General features: G+C 39.2%; 1 protein-coding gene across 13 annotated transcripts in view; it reads right to left on the reverse strand.

Moving 5' to 3' along the window:
* FHOD3 (formin homology 2 domain containing 3) overlaps positions 1 to 15,643 on the reverse strand; it is a 386,693-nt gene that overhangs the window by 348,265 nt on the left and 22,785 nt on the right. For all 13 annotated transcript variants that reach the window (XM_071804400.1, XM_065831130.2, XM_065831129.2 and 10 more), the window contains exon 2: positions 4,312 to 4,418. In XM_071804400.1, the coding sequence (XP_071660501.1) occupies positions 4,312 to 4,418 (107 nt within the window). The remainder of the gene's footprint in view (positions 1 to 4,311; positions 4,419 to 15,643) is intronic.

Consider the following 15,643-nt stretch of genomic DNA (forward strand, 5'->3'; position numbering starts at 1 on the left):
TGCACACCAGACTTGAAAAGAAAGACAGTTTTCCTAGATACTCTTATTGATCTGTTTCCTGGTCATGACACCTTCTGCAGGGCCAACATCTCATTGCTTGGCTAGCTGTTCATCCTGACTGTTCCAAAGAAAAAAAAGCCAACCAAACAAACAACAACCACCACCACCACCACACCATGTAAAAACAAACCAACTCTCTCAAATCCCACAGCTATTCCCAAAGGCCCAAATAGCAGCAGCAAGAGTTGTGGACACAGGAAAACAGTCCCAGTCCCATCCCTGTCCAGGTTTTGCTCAGAGTTCGCCATGCAGACTAAGGCAGCTCATGCATTGAGTTTTCTCCTTCCCTAAACAGAAGCTCAGATTGTGCTGGAATGGATAGCTACTACCAAAAGCCTCTTTTTATCATATTCAGTAATAGAAGATAATTCATTTGAAATTGTGTATGACTGCATGAGCTTATTATACCTGTTATTAACAGATCCACGTCATAAACCTCCAGTGTAACTGCCACCACCCTCTTTCCTCTTGAAGAAAAATCCTTCTTGTTTTTCACTCTGCTCATCCAATCCTTCAGAGAAGAAATGCCTGCAGCCTCTCACACCAAGTAAAATTTGTAAGACTGTGTTTCCTTCATGGTTTATTTATTTATCTACAAGTCTCCTATCAGCAGTGTGTTTAAAAAAAAAATAATAATAATAATCTTCACAGTTTTGCCTGGGCAAACATGAACATTTGATAAAAAGATGCTGAAAACTGCTAGATTGCAGGACATGCTGGTCACTCATACCAGGTGTTTCCACAGTTTAAGACCTAAAATTTTAAAAATGCCATGAATATCCAGCGACTAAATCCGTCATTGAGAGTTCAGCAAGCTTCAGTGACCCTGATGAGCACAGCAGCCTTGGCAGGGCAGAGAGGTAGCCTAATCTCCGAAAATTAAAAGCTTTGAAGATTAAGAGCAGGACCTTGAAATGACCCAGAGAGAAAGAGAGAGAGACTAAGTGGTTTCTGTGAACAGTCTCTCCCAGGCAACAGGCTGCTGCTCAGTCCCCACCATCCACAGCCAGCAGCTCCAGCTCAGGAGCATTCCAGCTCAGCTGCTTGGGCTCTTCAGGGGTGAGAGATCAGAGCTGCAAGGCCCAAGAATGGAGTTTAGTTTGCTAGAAAACTGGGATGGAGGGAGATGTTCCTGGCTGCATTCATTATCTTAGGTTTAGAATATTCTCTTTTTCTGGAAAACATCATAGAAGTTACATTTACCCTGAAGCGATGATCTTACCAAGTTATACAGAAAAGCTACCACATGGATTTCTAAAGCTCTCGTTGATATTGTTATTTTCTTCCCTTTGTCTCACAAAACAGACAAAAACGGGATTCAGAGATGTAGCTGAATCCTCATCAATACTGAAGACACCAAGTTCATTACATTTCACTGGCTAACTTCCTTAGGACATCCTTCACCTTTTTCACAGCACCATAATCACTGATTTACTTTCAGCTCACAGTTCCCCAAAATGTCAGATCCTTTCCTGCAAAGTTGCTGACAAGTCAGGTGTTCCCCCTTTTCTTCACTTTCTGCCTGACCAGTACCTGCTTGTCCTCTAGCCAGTTACTCCTAAATGCATGGTTTTGTACTTCACTGAACTGCATCCACCACCGCAGAACAAAGCACTAGGAGTTCAGGGCTCCAGCCTGCAGGTTAGTTGGTATGTGCAGGTAGGGGAGATGGAACCAAACACCTCAGCCTCATTAACAAGCAAGTTAAAGCACAATCCCTGCACTGCAGGTTAGGCACAAGCTAGGATTATCCCAGAGAAGTATAACAATTGTACCTACAGGCACCTCAGAAGAGCTGCTGAGGGGAACAGCATCCACACAGACAATCGCCCCCTTTTCCCTCTGCAGCAAGGTACACATCTTTTTGTGCTCACATGTGGTTCACTCACTGATTTACTCCCCAAATTACCCCTCATTCTTCCTTCCTCCCATTCTTACCACTTCAGCTTTGCAGCAGCTACCACCACCTGCATATTTTATTGTAAAGGTAAGACAGCAAAATCTGAAGGAGGACTGCGGTGGGAAGACAAAGAAAGATGTGTCACAACAGAGACAGTGAATGGCAACATCTAACACAGCCGGTCCCAGTGTCACACCTGAGGCGGGCAGCTGAAACATGAACACACAACACTGCCAACCGAGCCACCATTACCAGTGGGACAACTTCAGAGAACAGGGTAAAGACCAGTGAAGGTGAGGGCTATGTATATGACAAGAACAGACACAATAGGTGTTCTCTTTCATTTCACAAAACACACTTCAAAAGATAATTACAATAATAATTTGTAGCCCAAGCTTTTGTGATGCACCTTAGTACACCCAGTTTCTTACCTCACTGTTTGTCTTTGCAGAGGAATGAAGGACCTCTCCCAGCAGACCTCACATTATCTGGCAGGCCAGGCCAGTGGAAGAAGCAATTACCCAACTGACAATAGGTTACACAATTAAGAGAAGGTCTGCACACATGCAAAGTACACAAAACCATAACCTGATTTTTAATCTCAAAACAACACAACAGACATCCAATTCCAAGCAGCACAGTTAGTTCCACATGTGTGGTGAGTTTGTTTGGTTTTGTTTTTCTTTTTTTCCCTAGGATAGCCACCACAGAGAAAATTAGTATCATATTTCAGGAACAATCCATCTCATTGATTTTATGTGCCCAAAGGAAGCAGAAATCAAAACAAGGTGGAAGGTAGCTTGCCATTTCCAGTACAAAGTCTTGCAGGAAAAGACCCCACAGGTCTCTGGGTTGCTGAATTGCTCAGCAATGCCATTATGTGGTATCAAAAGCAATGAAGTTAAAATTACTGGGATTATGACAAAGACATCAATAGAAAGAAAATGTAGCAAACTCATGCATACCACTACCAAAAAGAAAAAAAAAAAAAAATCAAAAGAGAAAGTTTTTCCTTCATCTTACTTGCTTTCAACTAATTATCAAGTTAGCTGGAAATAAGAACTTGATGTTCTTTGCAGAGGACTACTTCAACTTCTATACTCAACATTCCTCTTGCATAGGAAGGGAGGCTCAGTTGAGCTGTATTGGTTACTTTATTGAAGAACTCTCTTCTAACGCGACTTTCTAATAGAACAGTTTCTTTATCATCCAGCAGTTCTGAAGATATAAACAAAACTGATATGTATGAAGAAGGCATACACAAATGCACACACATGTGTATTGATATTATTTAGAACTCTCCTCCACATCAAATAATCTTCAGAGTCACAGTTTAAATTCATAAGAAGTATTCACCAAAGGCAAGACAGCTATCACAAAAAAAAAAAACCAACAAAACAGAAACCAGTATAAGCAAAAGGGCTGCATTTCTTAGTGTTAACAAGCCCTGCCCAGTTCAGAATGCAGTTAATTTCCTTCTGGCACAGCTACTTTACTCACATGCATTAAGTTCATGTCAAAACACACCCATTAATTACAACTATCCAGTCCAGTATAGCAACCAACAAGGCAAAACTAGCTCTAGACTGTATGTTTATTTTGTATCTTAAACAAGACAATCACCTAAAAGGCTCAGAAAAAATATCCTTCTACAAAGCAAATTTTATACATGCATTCACACAGACCCACGTTGATGCTAACTTTTGTTTTCATTTTCAGTTTTCAGAGACTGTTTATGGAAAGCTGTGTCACTGCAACACACACGTGCCAGCAATGATTAAAAAAAAAAAGACAGGAGAATATTCAAAAAACTACAACAAAACACACACAGCAGACACAGCAGACTGGTTAAATCAATTCCAGAACTATATATTTTTATATAAATAATTAATAATTTTAAAAAATCAATCAATACAGGTCTTTTCTGCAAGAATAGAAAAATTAAGACTTGAAATTACATTTATGACTTCAGGAGCACCAATCAAATATAATGTTCTACAGCAACTATTACCATATAAGAAAGATGTCAGAGTTCTCAGAACCACCTACCCTCATTTACGAAGTTCCAAAGAACTACAAATTTTTATTAGACCAGTCAAGACATATTGACAGATTTCTTAAAGTATGCTATCTTCTTTCAGAGAAACCATAAGACTGAACGTAGATAGAGGCATCACAAAACTTTCAATCATGGAAAGGAGGGAGACATATGTGCTTACAGAGGAAAGAATTTTATCTTTTCTGTTCCTCTGCTGACCTGAATGTACCAAGTCAACCACACACACACCTGAAACTTCAATGTTTCTGGACAAATATGCTTATTTATCTAAATTTAGTAAACACTAACTTACCCAGCATCCTCTTGGAAGCCTTCCAATTCATCTCTTTGTTCTGCTAGTGTGGATTCTAGATCCAGATAGGTACCATTGTGGGACAATTGCAGGGTGCAGTCATCAAGCTGTAAAAAAAAAAAAAAAAAAAAAAAAATCAGATCATTAGATTACAGCAGTCATTTTCTCTAATGTACCTCTACCATTGCCTTGCTATTTTCCAGGTTCCCAGACAAGATCTCCCCCTGACACAAACCATATGTAGGGAACAGATAAGAAAATGGGCACTGTTCGAAAATTTATGCAATCTCAAACCCATATTCACTAGACCAGGCTTGGCCACAACAATATCAAAACAACTAACAAACACAGAAAAATTTACTTATTTGAACATATAGAAGGAGATTAAAGGAAACCACGTAAAGAAAGGAAAGTTAATTTCAATATCTATCTAGGATATGAATGACTGTTCTCTGTTCTTACGGTACATCTAAGTAGAGTTTGCAGACCTCTTCACGGAGGTGGAAGAACAAAGCAGCTGTTTCATGAAAATGCCCTGTGAGGGAGGATACAGCCAACGGACAGTGCAAGGTGTAGCAGCCGAGAACTGAGGTTCTGCAGTGAGGGGGAGCACAGTCAACCAAGACCCAGATTTTCTGGCATTCCTATTTTAGGGCCAGGCCCTAGTCTGCATCAGAATTTGCAGTGAAGACCTTCCAAGGCACTGGGGGGAAGACTGTGCACACATACCAACTTCCTACAAAGGTTCTGAGTTAACCAAGGACCAGATCTGAAAGTAGGAACTTGCCTGCAATGACGGTGAAGAGGGAGAAAGCAATTAATAAGCCCTCTTTATTTCCATCCTATCTTCCCACTCTTCAAGTTCTCCATTAATTATTCCAGTTGTTAAAAAAGCCAGATTTGAAGGAATTTTCTGACTCTTTTTTTTTTTTTTGTTCTTTTACTGGGAAGCTCATGACAGGAGAAGGTCTAGGAAGGTCCACCCCAAAACTCTGGCCAACTTATTGCACAGGAATACAAAATAATTACCGGATCAAGAGGGGTAACTGAAGAAGCCCAAGGGAAGAGTTAGAAAGTAACATGAGCTGCTCTCTCACCATGAGATAACCCAGTGTCAAATCACAAAGAATGAGTAAAAAAGCCTTGCCAGGACACGAAAACATTTACTAAAGGGCAGGTGAAAGTACAGGTTTGTCCTGTCTCACATCAGTAGGGAGTAAGTGACCATCTGCTTGGAGAACCTAGCCCAGAAAATGCCACCACTGAGCCCAGCTGGACAGTCTGTTGTGGACCTTCATGTGTCAACACAGCACTGGGGCTCCTTTTGTAACAGGCTCCAAATCCACAAATAACATAAGTTTCAGATGTATTGTGCTACTACATACAAAACCCAGTCTGATAGCCCAGCAGTCTCAGACTGACCTGCCAAACGGAAGATGTTTCATTCCTCTGGATTTGGCAAAACAAAATGACAAGTCCTTTGAATGCCTCTACCAAAAGACAACTGTGACAAGGATGATGTAAATGTATGTCCCTGCTACAAAGGCAACTTTGGGAAGCAGAGAATATTTAACACCACACTTCATACCAAACTTCTGCCATGGGAGGCAACCAATGTGTCTTCGAGGGGGTAAACAAAGGTCTGAAACAGCCAATGGCTCAAGGAAAGGAAATTACAACCCTTTGCCACATCCATGTATTTTTTTTTCTTTCTACTCTTTGTAACACTAGGGAAGAAAATCAATGCAAATCCATCTTTGATGAATTACCCATGTTAAGTTCCCATCAAAGATATAGGTTTCTCAGGAGCTGTTCAGGAGAGCATGACAAGCATGCACACTTCTCATCTGGCAATCAATATCAAAACTTAGTCACCCAGTTTCCTATCACTGATTTAGATATGCAAGAAAAGAATACCAATACTCTTCAATTATTCTGAATTAAATGCATTGGAAATACTGCATTTATAATGAGCAAGTAATAGAGCAGGACTTCTGGGATAGTCCACACCACTGTACTTTGCACTGTTTGCAAACTGAAATAAAAGTTCATCCTCTGGATTAAAGGAGATGGTATGAGGAAGAGGTCAAGTTGTATTTCAAACTTGTTTCATTTTTCCATTTCCTTTTTTTTCCCCTGGAGAAAAAGGCATCAAATATGGCAATCTAAGTTTTTGCTCTGACTCCTGGTGATTAAAGAAAGCTAAGAACCACCAAGTGCAGCCCTCCAATACCAGGAATAACAATAGTATTACTATTCTATATCTTTCTAGTTACAAAGGATATTATTATCCTATGCTAAGTCAAAACACTCTCTTTAGAGAAGAAAGACGAAATACTACTCTGGGAAAACTTTTTCCCAGTAGCCTAGGGTGTCTAATGAAATGCTAATTTATTCAAAGTAATGCCAAAAGGCAAACTACTAATTAGATAAATGTTCTGCTGTCACTATGGAGATTAGGAGATTTGCCCACAATTTCCAATTATACTGCATAATTAAGGAAAAGGAACTGTGCTTTACTAATATCTTACGACTTTAGTGTATAAAAAGCACGATGAGAACAGGAAGTACTTCATGAATAAAATAAAGAAGAATAAGTACATTCTACCCATTTTCATCTCATCTCCATAGTTTCAAGTGAACATAGTATTCATTCAGGCTTTAAAGCACTGTACATTGTACACTGTATCCATTAATAGGAGTTAGGGTAATGGGAGAAATGGCAATAACTTTTATTTCCAACACTGAGTCTCGCCAAAAATATTTTTTTGTTTCTTTTGTGTGGGTACACACAGAGATGGAAGGGAGAAAAAAAAAAATCACTTTTAAAAGGAATGTAAAGTATTAAAGCAATGAACTCGAAAATCCCCCTTATACAGGATCATTTTGCTACTTTGCCTCCAAACTTCACTTGCACACATGTTTTACAGGCAAAATACAAAAAGAGTAGTCACCTTATGAATTATTTTTAATTAGTGCCTTCTTTAACACAAAGGATGGCTGATGTTCACTCATTAGTGCTTATTAGTAACAATTCAGGACGTTGGTCTCTCCCCTCTGCTCAATGTTAATCCCATGTTTATCTGCTACGCATCACTTCCCCCATCTCTGGAGACCGTCACAAATGGCCCCATCTACTTCATTCACAACATGCTCTTCCCATTCATCATAATTCACATTAAAATCCTTATTAACAACCCTCTCTTAGGACAATCAAAAGGCAGAATCAATAAAGAAAGCCTTTCAAAGAACATTTAACTGAGCCATTTTCCATAATCGTGAATGAGACTGCTATTCAATTTTTAAGAAATTAATTCCATTTATTTCACTTTGTTTGTCACAATTCTGTTTAACTTTTCAGTATTCCTTACTGGCCCCAAAATTCAGAGCTGCAGTTTTTTGTTATTAAACTGCTTAACTCATTTATATTATTGCCACAAGGTCAGATTCTCCAAGGTCTTTTCATAAGCTTACAAAAACATTTTTTTTTTCCTGAAATCTCTCTTGCCAGCCCCTTCAAATCACTTATCATTTTTTGTTTCACACTTTCCTGTATTGCTCAGAAGAGCCACAAGGGTGATGCATATAGCACCTATACTGCAAACGTAGCAGGCATGAATGGAAAACCAACAAAGGATCATGCTCGCACACAGACCTAAACACCACCATCCCAACCATTTCATATGTGTGTATACATATATATATAATATATATATTATAGTATATATATAGGTGTATATATAGAGGTATATATGTGCAGGTATTTCAGCTATTTTTCCCTGCAGTTTTCAAAAAAGTAACAATTGACTCAATTTGAGAGTCAGATCCCTGAGCTAAAAGTTGAAGCCCCAGAAGAGAAGGAACTTCGCCTGAGAAACCAGAGCCAAACAAGTGCACATAAACACCAGAACTTCAGGATAGCATCACTGACTGGCTGTAAACACGTTTTTCTCTCCTGCAGATTCCTGATTCATTTACTTCTCAAACATTTTCAGGAAATTAGACAGATCACACACAGCGTTGTGCAGGTGTTCTCAGAACAGGACCACACTGTACTTTCAATAAGGCAAGGCATGAAGAGTTATGAAGTATGTGATCATATCACTAATGACTGAATCATAATGTGTCTCTCCAAATTAGGGGGATACTAAGGTTAAATTCACAAATTTTATTTTGTATACCATAAACATTTGTCTTAAGTCTTGTAATCATCTCCTTATAAGTTCTCAAGAATAGGGTCTTTTTAAGAGAATTACAGTTTCAGCACAATAAGTTTTATTGATGCCCTTGTGAGTCATCACCATAGTTAGAAACTCCTTAAATAATCCTGAAATAGAGTTTTCCCACAGAAGAATGAAAATGTAAGAAAATATAAGGGAAACATAAAAAAAATGAACAGGAAGTACATAAAAAGACCACAGGATTACAAGCAATAGCTACACTATTTTATAGTTACACTGTTATAAGTTTCAACCTGAAAAGTCAAACACAGTTAACTATGCAAAAGCAAACAAACATCTGATTAAACAGTTAAAGCATCAGAACATTTTAAACCAGGGATTCCTACACCCTCAGCCTTTTCTGTTTAATGAAATCATACCATACAGGAGGAGAAGGATGTCCTGGTTTCAATTATAACCAGAAACAGGCACAGCCAGGTCAGAGCTGCAGCGCTCAGGCTTTGTTCTGCCCTAGGGTTCATCCCCACCTCACCAGCACTGGGGGAGCCCTCAGTGGCAATGCACCCATCTACCACCAGAACACAAACAGGTCAGGGAAAGTTAAGCCACCAACTCACGCAAGCGTTTCTTACGGGCTGCCAGGAAATCAAGAACATAGGGCAGCAGCTCTCTTTGTCATCTTCTTTTGCAGGTAACCCAATCTAGACAGTAGCGGCCAGTCACTCAACCTGCAGGGCCAAAATAATTTGTATTGCAAGGCTATCGAACTTAAGAGGACTCACAATAGTTTAATACTAGTATATCAGTGATAGCTTTTTCCTTGTTTCAAACACTGACTGACAGAAACAGGTAACACCCATTTCTCTTCATAAAGCAGCTCTTGTTGCTGTGCAACAACAAAGCTCATCATTTCTCCAAATTTCAGAGTTGAAGCATATCACCAAAAGGGGCAATGAACAGCAGTGGAAAAATAGAACAGCAGCAAAAGAGGTGACCATCAGCCAGTTACCTAATGCCACCTGATGCTAATAAGTGATCCCTGCCACTTTCGGAAACTAGTTGAATGAATGAAAAAAAAAAAAGAAGTGCCAAATACACACCCACAACACACACACCCCGAGTTCAGTTCTACTGACTTTAGCTTCTTACAATCCAAGAGAAACACCTAAAACCAAAGGGTGGGCAGTACAAGAACAGAATACCTGCTTCCAAACACACATAACACACACACCAAGTATTGCTGCCTGCTCCTCCTTGCACGCGCTTGTGAGTGCTTCACATATGCACCAGTCTTCTTACTCAAGAAGCCCAGTGAGTAAATAATTCAATGCAAAGGCAACACACACCTTACCATGCCAACAGAAACTCCTGTGAGTCTGTTCTCTTGTCCTTCAGAAGGCTTTCCTAGATTAGCATGCATCCAAAATGGACTTGACTTTGCTTGTTCTAGCTTCACTGTTCCAAGGCAGCTGTAGATCGGCAGAGGTTAAGGGGGGGAAACATGAGAGGTACCCTCCCACCTTTTCAAAAAGCACAGCAGAGCCACAAGCCATTAGAAAAGCTTGTCCTCTTCCCTTTTTGTTCAAAGACCACAGAACTGTATTTTTCTAAATCATGGAGAGCTGCTCTTTCCTCACCTTCAATTTCCCTGCCCTAAGAATCCAGACAGAAGAATGGATTTTTGACAAGTGGCTTTTTATGTCTCTCCTAAATGCCCAGAAGCTGTTACAAAGTGAGCAGCCAGTGTGCACAAAGAGAGATATGATTTTAGTTTCCATTTAAATAAAGGTAGGCACAGTTCACAAGTCAATTCAGGTGGCAATCAAGGATCACATTCATAGGATGAAGGGTCCTACATTACTACACAGGAGGATACAGTCAGTTACCAGAGCTAATACAAATCGCCAGAAACACCCGACTTCTCAGCCATGAGCTGGAAGTACAACCAACTCTCACCAGATTTCCACTAATTCTAGCTGTAGCTACTGGACAGATTATTTTGCTCATTTGGTCATTTCCAAAATTGCAGGGAAATTGAATGAGAGGGAGAGATTAGAGTAATCCAGTATCAATCTCCAAAAGTAAAAATCCCTCTTCCTTTCTAGTTTCTGGCACAGACTCCGAACAATCTTTATCTTACTCAAATGCCTTACTTCATCTTTCATTTACACATTATTGGGTGTTAATTGTTCTCATTAGTGCTGGCATGCTTCTTACTCACCTACAGGATGCTGTGCAGAATAGGTTCAATAAAAAGCAAAGTTCCTTTATGCTCAGTTTTTCCTTTCTAAATCTAAAGCCTTGTTTTGCTTTACACATCGCAAGCCTCACACGTTTGCACAGTCCAGCTCCACAATTCTTCGACATGCTCCCTTCTGGTTCAGCTGTTCCCAGCACAATGGGAATCCTGTTACAAGGGCCGACAAATGCCAGATTTCCCTCTGCACTGCCATCTCGTCTCTTCCATACAAAACCCAATTTCTCCTCAGGAAAAGGAGAGAAAAAAGTTCTGCCTCCTCACCAGCCCAAACATATTCCATTTTTCTAGGCAAACCGCACAAACTGATTGTATTTAATACTTTTCCATGCAATGCCAAGCTTCATGCTGAGAATGACCATGCTATTTTCAGAATGCATCGTATTTTAACACTTTTGAAATTTTATTACAGATCAGCAGATGCAGTTTTTCTGCACCAGCACACAGCTGGTCCTTTAAAACATAACATGATTGCTGTCACTGTTCGTTCTCACAACGTAATAAAAAAATGGAAGTGGTTTAATTGCATCCCACAGACCAAGGCAAACACATCAGAATAATTATCTGGCTTCAGACCTGCCACCACCACCATGTCGCCAAGGGCCTCAGTCTCTCCTCACGTGAGTAGGTGCTACCCAGTCTGTGCCACGGTTATACATCTTCCAGTCATAGTCATTTTGGGCAACGTGACTGAGAAAGACCAAAGTAACTAGCCCAGAAGTGATGCCACATGACCCCTTTCAGGCAAAAAGCTTGAGCTTAATGAGATTAAAGAAAAGTAAGAACTCTGTAAGCCAAATCTTAGTACCTAAAATTAAGCGTACTCTGAAAACGCTCTCATCTTCAAACACGACAGGAAAGTCTCTATGCTCCAAGTTGCAGTTCCTCAAAACTATACTCCTCCTCTCCCCACACAAAATTATATTAAAAAGAAAAAAGCAACTCAATAGTATTTTCTTAAAAACTCCTTTAAAATTGCAACAAAACTAATACCTTCATGAGATCAGAGTGTTAAAAGCAAGGTCAGGCACTGGCTTTATATAGAAGGTCATTTATGAAAAGGCAGTTGTGCCAGCCTTCAGTCATCCACCATCACAGAAGTCAGCAAAGTTTCTGAGCTAGCAAACTTACTCTACTGATTTAGAGGCTGGAGGAAAAAAAAAAAAAACATACACAATTTGATTTGCTAGATCTGTGACTTAACATTATAAGCAGTAATTTAGCACGCACAACAGTATTCCCCAATTTTGTAGCTCTTTGGGAGTGATTAGCATAGCTTGTGGGAGTAGTTATTAATGCTAATGCACCTCTGGTTTATTTTTAGCACAGTAATTGCCATTGTCAAACTGTTTCACAAACTTTGTACTTTTTGCAGAGCTTATGTGCCGTTGCGTTGGAGGAACCATGCCCACACACAAAGCACAGTCCAAAGGTTTGCACAATTTGGTTTAGGGCCGCCAGAGCACGATTACTTTAAAAGGAGCTGCTACTCTGATATGAAAACGTTGGTATTTTGAATGTAGGCTGCACTCCTAGTCTGAATTAGCAGCTTTTATCTCTGGCCTGGTAGACGCCACAAAATACTCCTGGGGTCAGGTAATACAGTGCACGAAGCAAAACGTTAATGCCACATTACATCCTCAAGAGCCACTGGAACAATACAGTGCCAATAAAAATATTCTGCTGAAATAACAGCGACACTGAAAACAAACACGGAAAGCTGTTATATTAATATTATGGGTTTGACTTAAGAACAACAAAAGGAAGTTCAGAGTTCAAAATTCTGAAACTGCTATTTTGGGGGTCTCTGAAATACAGGCAACATACCACAGCAAAAACGTAACACATTGATGCCTACCTGTTGCTGTTCTTACAAAATGATGTCACTGACTCGCAGACCTTTTGCTTCATGATTTCCTTTAACACAGTGCTCCACAGGGAGCAATTTAGAGTTTACTAGAGTATCTGTGTCCAAATATGACACCATGACTTCCAAGAGCAGCCACACAGGCATTGTTAGAAAGTATGAATGCTCAAAATTTCAACAACCATGGAACAAGTAAGCCAAATAAATCCATCCAGAGGTGGGAATTACTGCAAAGTTTAATTAAAAACTTAAAAATCTAACTGAAAACATTATAAATTATTTAATTTCTGCATAAAAATTATGCAGAGTTTCATGCTGCATGGAGAAATAACACACATTCCTTCCCCCCCACCTAATTCAATTATTTTACGTTAAATTAGTTAAATTTCTGAAGACATGCAAACCAAACAGCCAACAGTAGAATTTAGCAAAGTCAAATTGTTTAGACCAAAAACTCTCCAGCTCTTTAACCCCCAAAACCTACTGCATTTTCTAGTTTTCCCACAGTAAACATAACAGACCTAAAGGATGAAAAATAACCTAACCTCTGCATCTTCTCATTAGCTTCTTGGCACAGAGATTCTTTCATTCCCTTTCCCCATCCTTGTTGAGCTCTTCCTAAGGCAAGCAAAGCACTACCTCTTCTCACGGTTAACTACAACTTCAGCTGAACAGAAGAGTGGCCAAAAGAACAGGATCCTTTATTTGAAGTATATACAGCTGATACACAGGAGATGCCTACAGCTGACGACACATTGTCATTACTATTTGGCTGGAATTACTGTGAAGGTATCCAAGGAAATGGAAATAATCTTTAGGAAGGAGATAGGCAAAGAAAAGGTAGAGAACTAGGGAGTTTATAATCTGAGGAATCTTTTGTTCAGAGTGTGCGTACCTGCGTGTAGGAAAAACACTGAGCTAAAATTCTCAGAAATCATCCTTTTGAAGTAGAAGTCCAGGAAAGCAAAAATTAAAACTACTTTGTGACAATCACATCTGGCTTCTTTTGCACTTCTGATATTAAAGTGAAAACTGCGAAGTACTTCATATTTGAAAAACATTTTTTGAAGTCACATAGCAGAATGAATCTATGACTTGCAGTCTTTTATTCCTAATGCATGCCCCTGAGAAGAAGCTTTCTTATTAACATCCACCCCTTCGCCCAAGCTGTTGAAAGAAACAGGTTGTCCTAAGGATTCCAACATTGCTGCATTTGGGACACCACAAGTTGCTCACTACCCTGTCACAGAACTAAAACACTGGATTACTGCACCATTTACAGAGGTGCACCAGGCATACAGCAACCAATAAATGCAATGCATCTGCAGCAGTGATGGTTTCACTGACATGGTGGCTGAACACCTACTAGACAATATACCACAAAAAGTAAGATACTTATCCCTCTTCTAATGTGCATGTTGCATTTCCACCCATTTGATTCAGGTCTGCACCCTTCTAAAAACAGTGTAGCTGGAATCAGTCCCGAGAGATCACAGATGTACTTAAAATCTGTATTTGAGAGAAGAGGTTACTTGCATCCATGATCCCTTCTCTACCTAAATAAATAAATAAATTCAAAACGAAGGAAAACAGAGAAACTAGAGACAAAAATATCAGTCTGTCTGGAAATCCAGAGCATGGAGGCTTGAGGGAAACCAAGACAGCCTCAGACAGAGAGGAATGGGTAGTAGTTGTGAGGCAAGTGCAGTTCTGGAAAAATTGATGCACTTTTGAGGGTCAAAGCAGGGGAAATTTGGAGTTGATGAGACCAAAAGACAGAGTCAAAGAGAAAGGCAGCCCAGGGTAAGTTAGCTTTTGTTATAATCAAAACTTGACTCTGATGCTTCTGGTTAGTTATCTGAAAGTTAAAAAAGCAAACAAACCAAAATATAGGAAAAAAAAAAATGACAAATGCAAAAAAACCCACCGGCACAGACCCATGACGTTAAGAAACAGGAAAACACACTAAATGCATTCTCATCAAGGGTTTGTGTGAAATACAAAAGAAAATAAAGCATGGTAGTATTACCAAAGAGAACATCACACACTTGTCAACATAATCATTTCTCAGACAGAATCTGAATTTTGGAGGTTTAAATGAAAGATTTTCATCTACAAACAAAATATAAGTTCGTAAGGAAAGAATGAATGCAGTATTACCAGCCATATCTCAACAGTATTCAGTCCTCGCTTCAACTCTGATCACCCTGTTTCAAAAGGTATAGAGAGAAAATAACTAGAAACAATGGCTTTAGTAATAAACTCTTGATCTATTTTCCTTGGCAGTGCACAGGCTCTAAACAGTACCAGGGAAGGCTGGGTCATGCCATAAGAGAACAAAAAGACTGAGATAGTTTGGGGAAAAAAGAGACCACCATGGTACTTAAGAACAAAACAAACCCAAATAAAGGTCAATTATGCTCTTAGCCTTTTTCAGAACAAAGGAATAATAAATAAAAAAAAATACAAAACTGTTTAAAAGTGAGCCTTAAATACAGTGCATAATAGGCCAATAAAGCTCATAATTAGAGTTCAAAGCTTAGAGATCAAATGCAATTAAATATTTCTAGGAACAGAAAGGTTAATTTTTTTGTAATTAAGAGCATATAAAACATGTATCCTTCAAGACATCAGACATCTAACATCTATTATTTAAACTGGTCTATTTGGGTAGTACTCAAGTATCCCTCCAAACCATCTGGTATAACCTACAGTAGATCACTGCCATAGTTATCACTTTCCTCTATGCAAAAAAAGAACTACAGCATACCTGTACTTTGCTACAAGCACAAAAGCTTGTACAAACAAATCTACTTCAGCCTCTTGTTTTCAGTGTTTGCTCCCAGCATTAAAAAAAAAAAAAAAAAAAAAAAGCCACAACATTTCAATGACAAAAATAAAACACAAATAGCATTTTTTGATAGATACCATGGGTCAAACCAATAACACTGTATATGGTTTTCTGCAGTACTGTACTTCATTAATCAAACTTATAGATGCCTAGCTTTTCGATTCAAAATGGATTTA

The sequence above is a fragment of the Patagioenas fasciata genome, chromosome 2, assembly GCF_037038585.1.
Source record: "Patagioenas fasciata isolate bPatFas1 chromosome 2, bPatFas1.hap1, whole genome shotgun sequence".
Classification (NCBI taxonomy): domain Eukaryota; kingdom Metazoa; phylum Chordata; class Aves; order Columbiformes; family Columbidae; genus Patagioenas; species Patagioenas fasciata.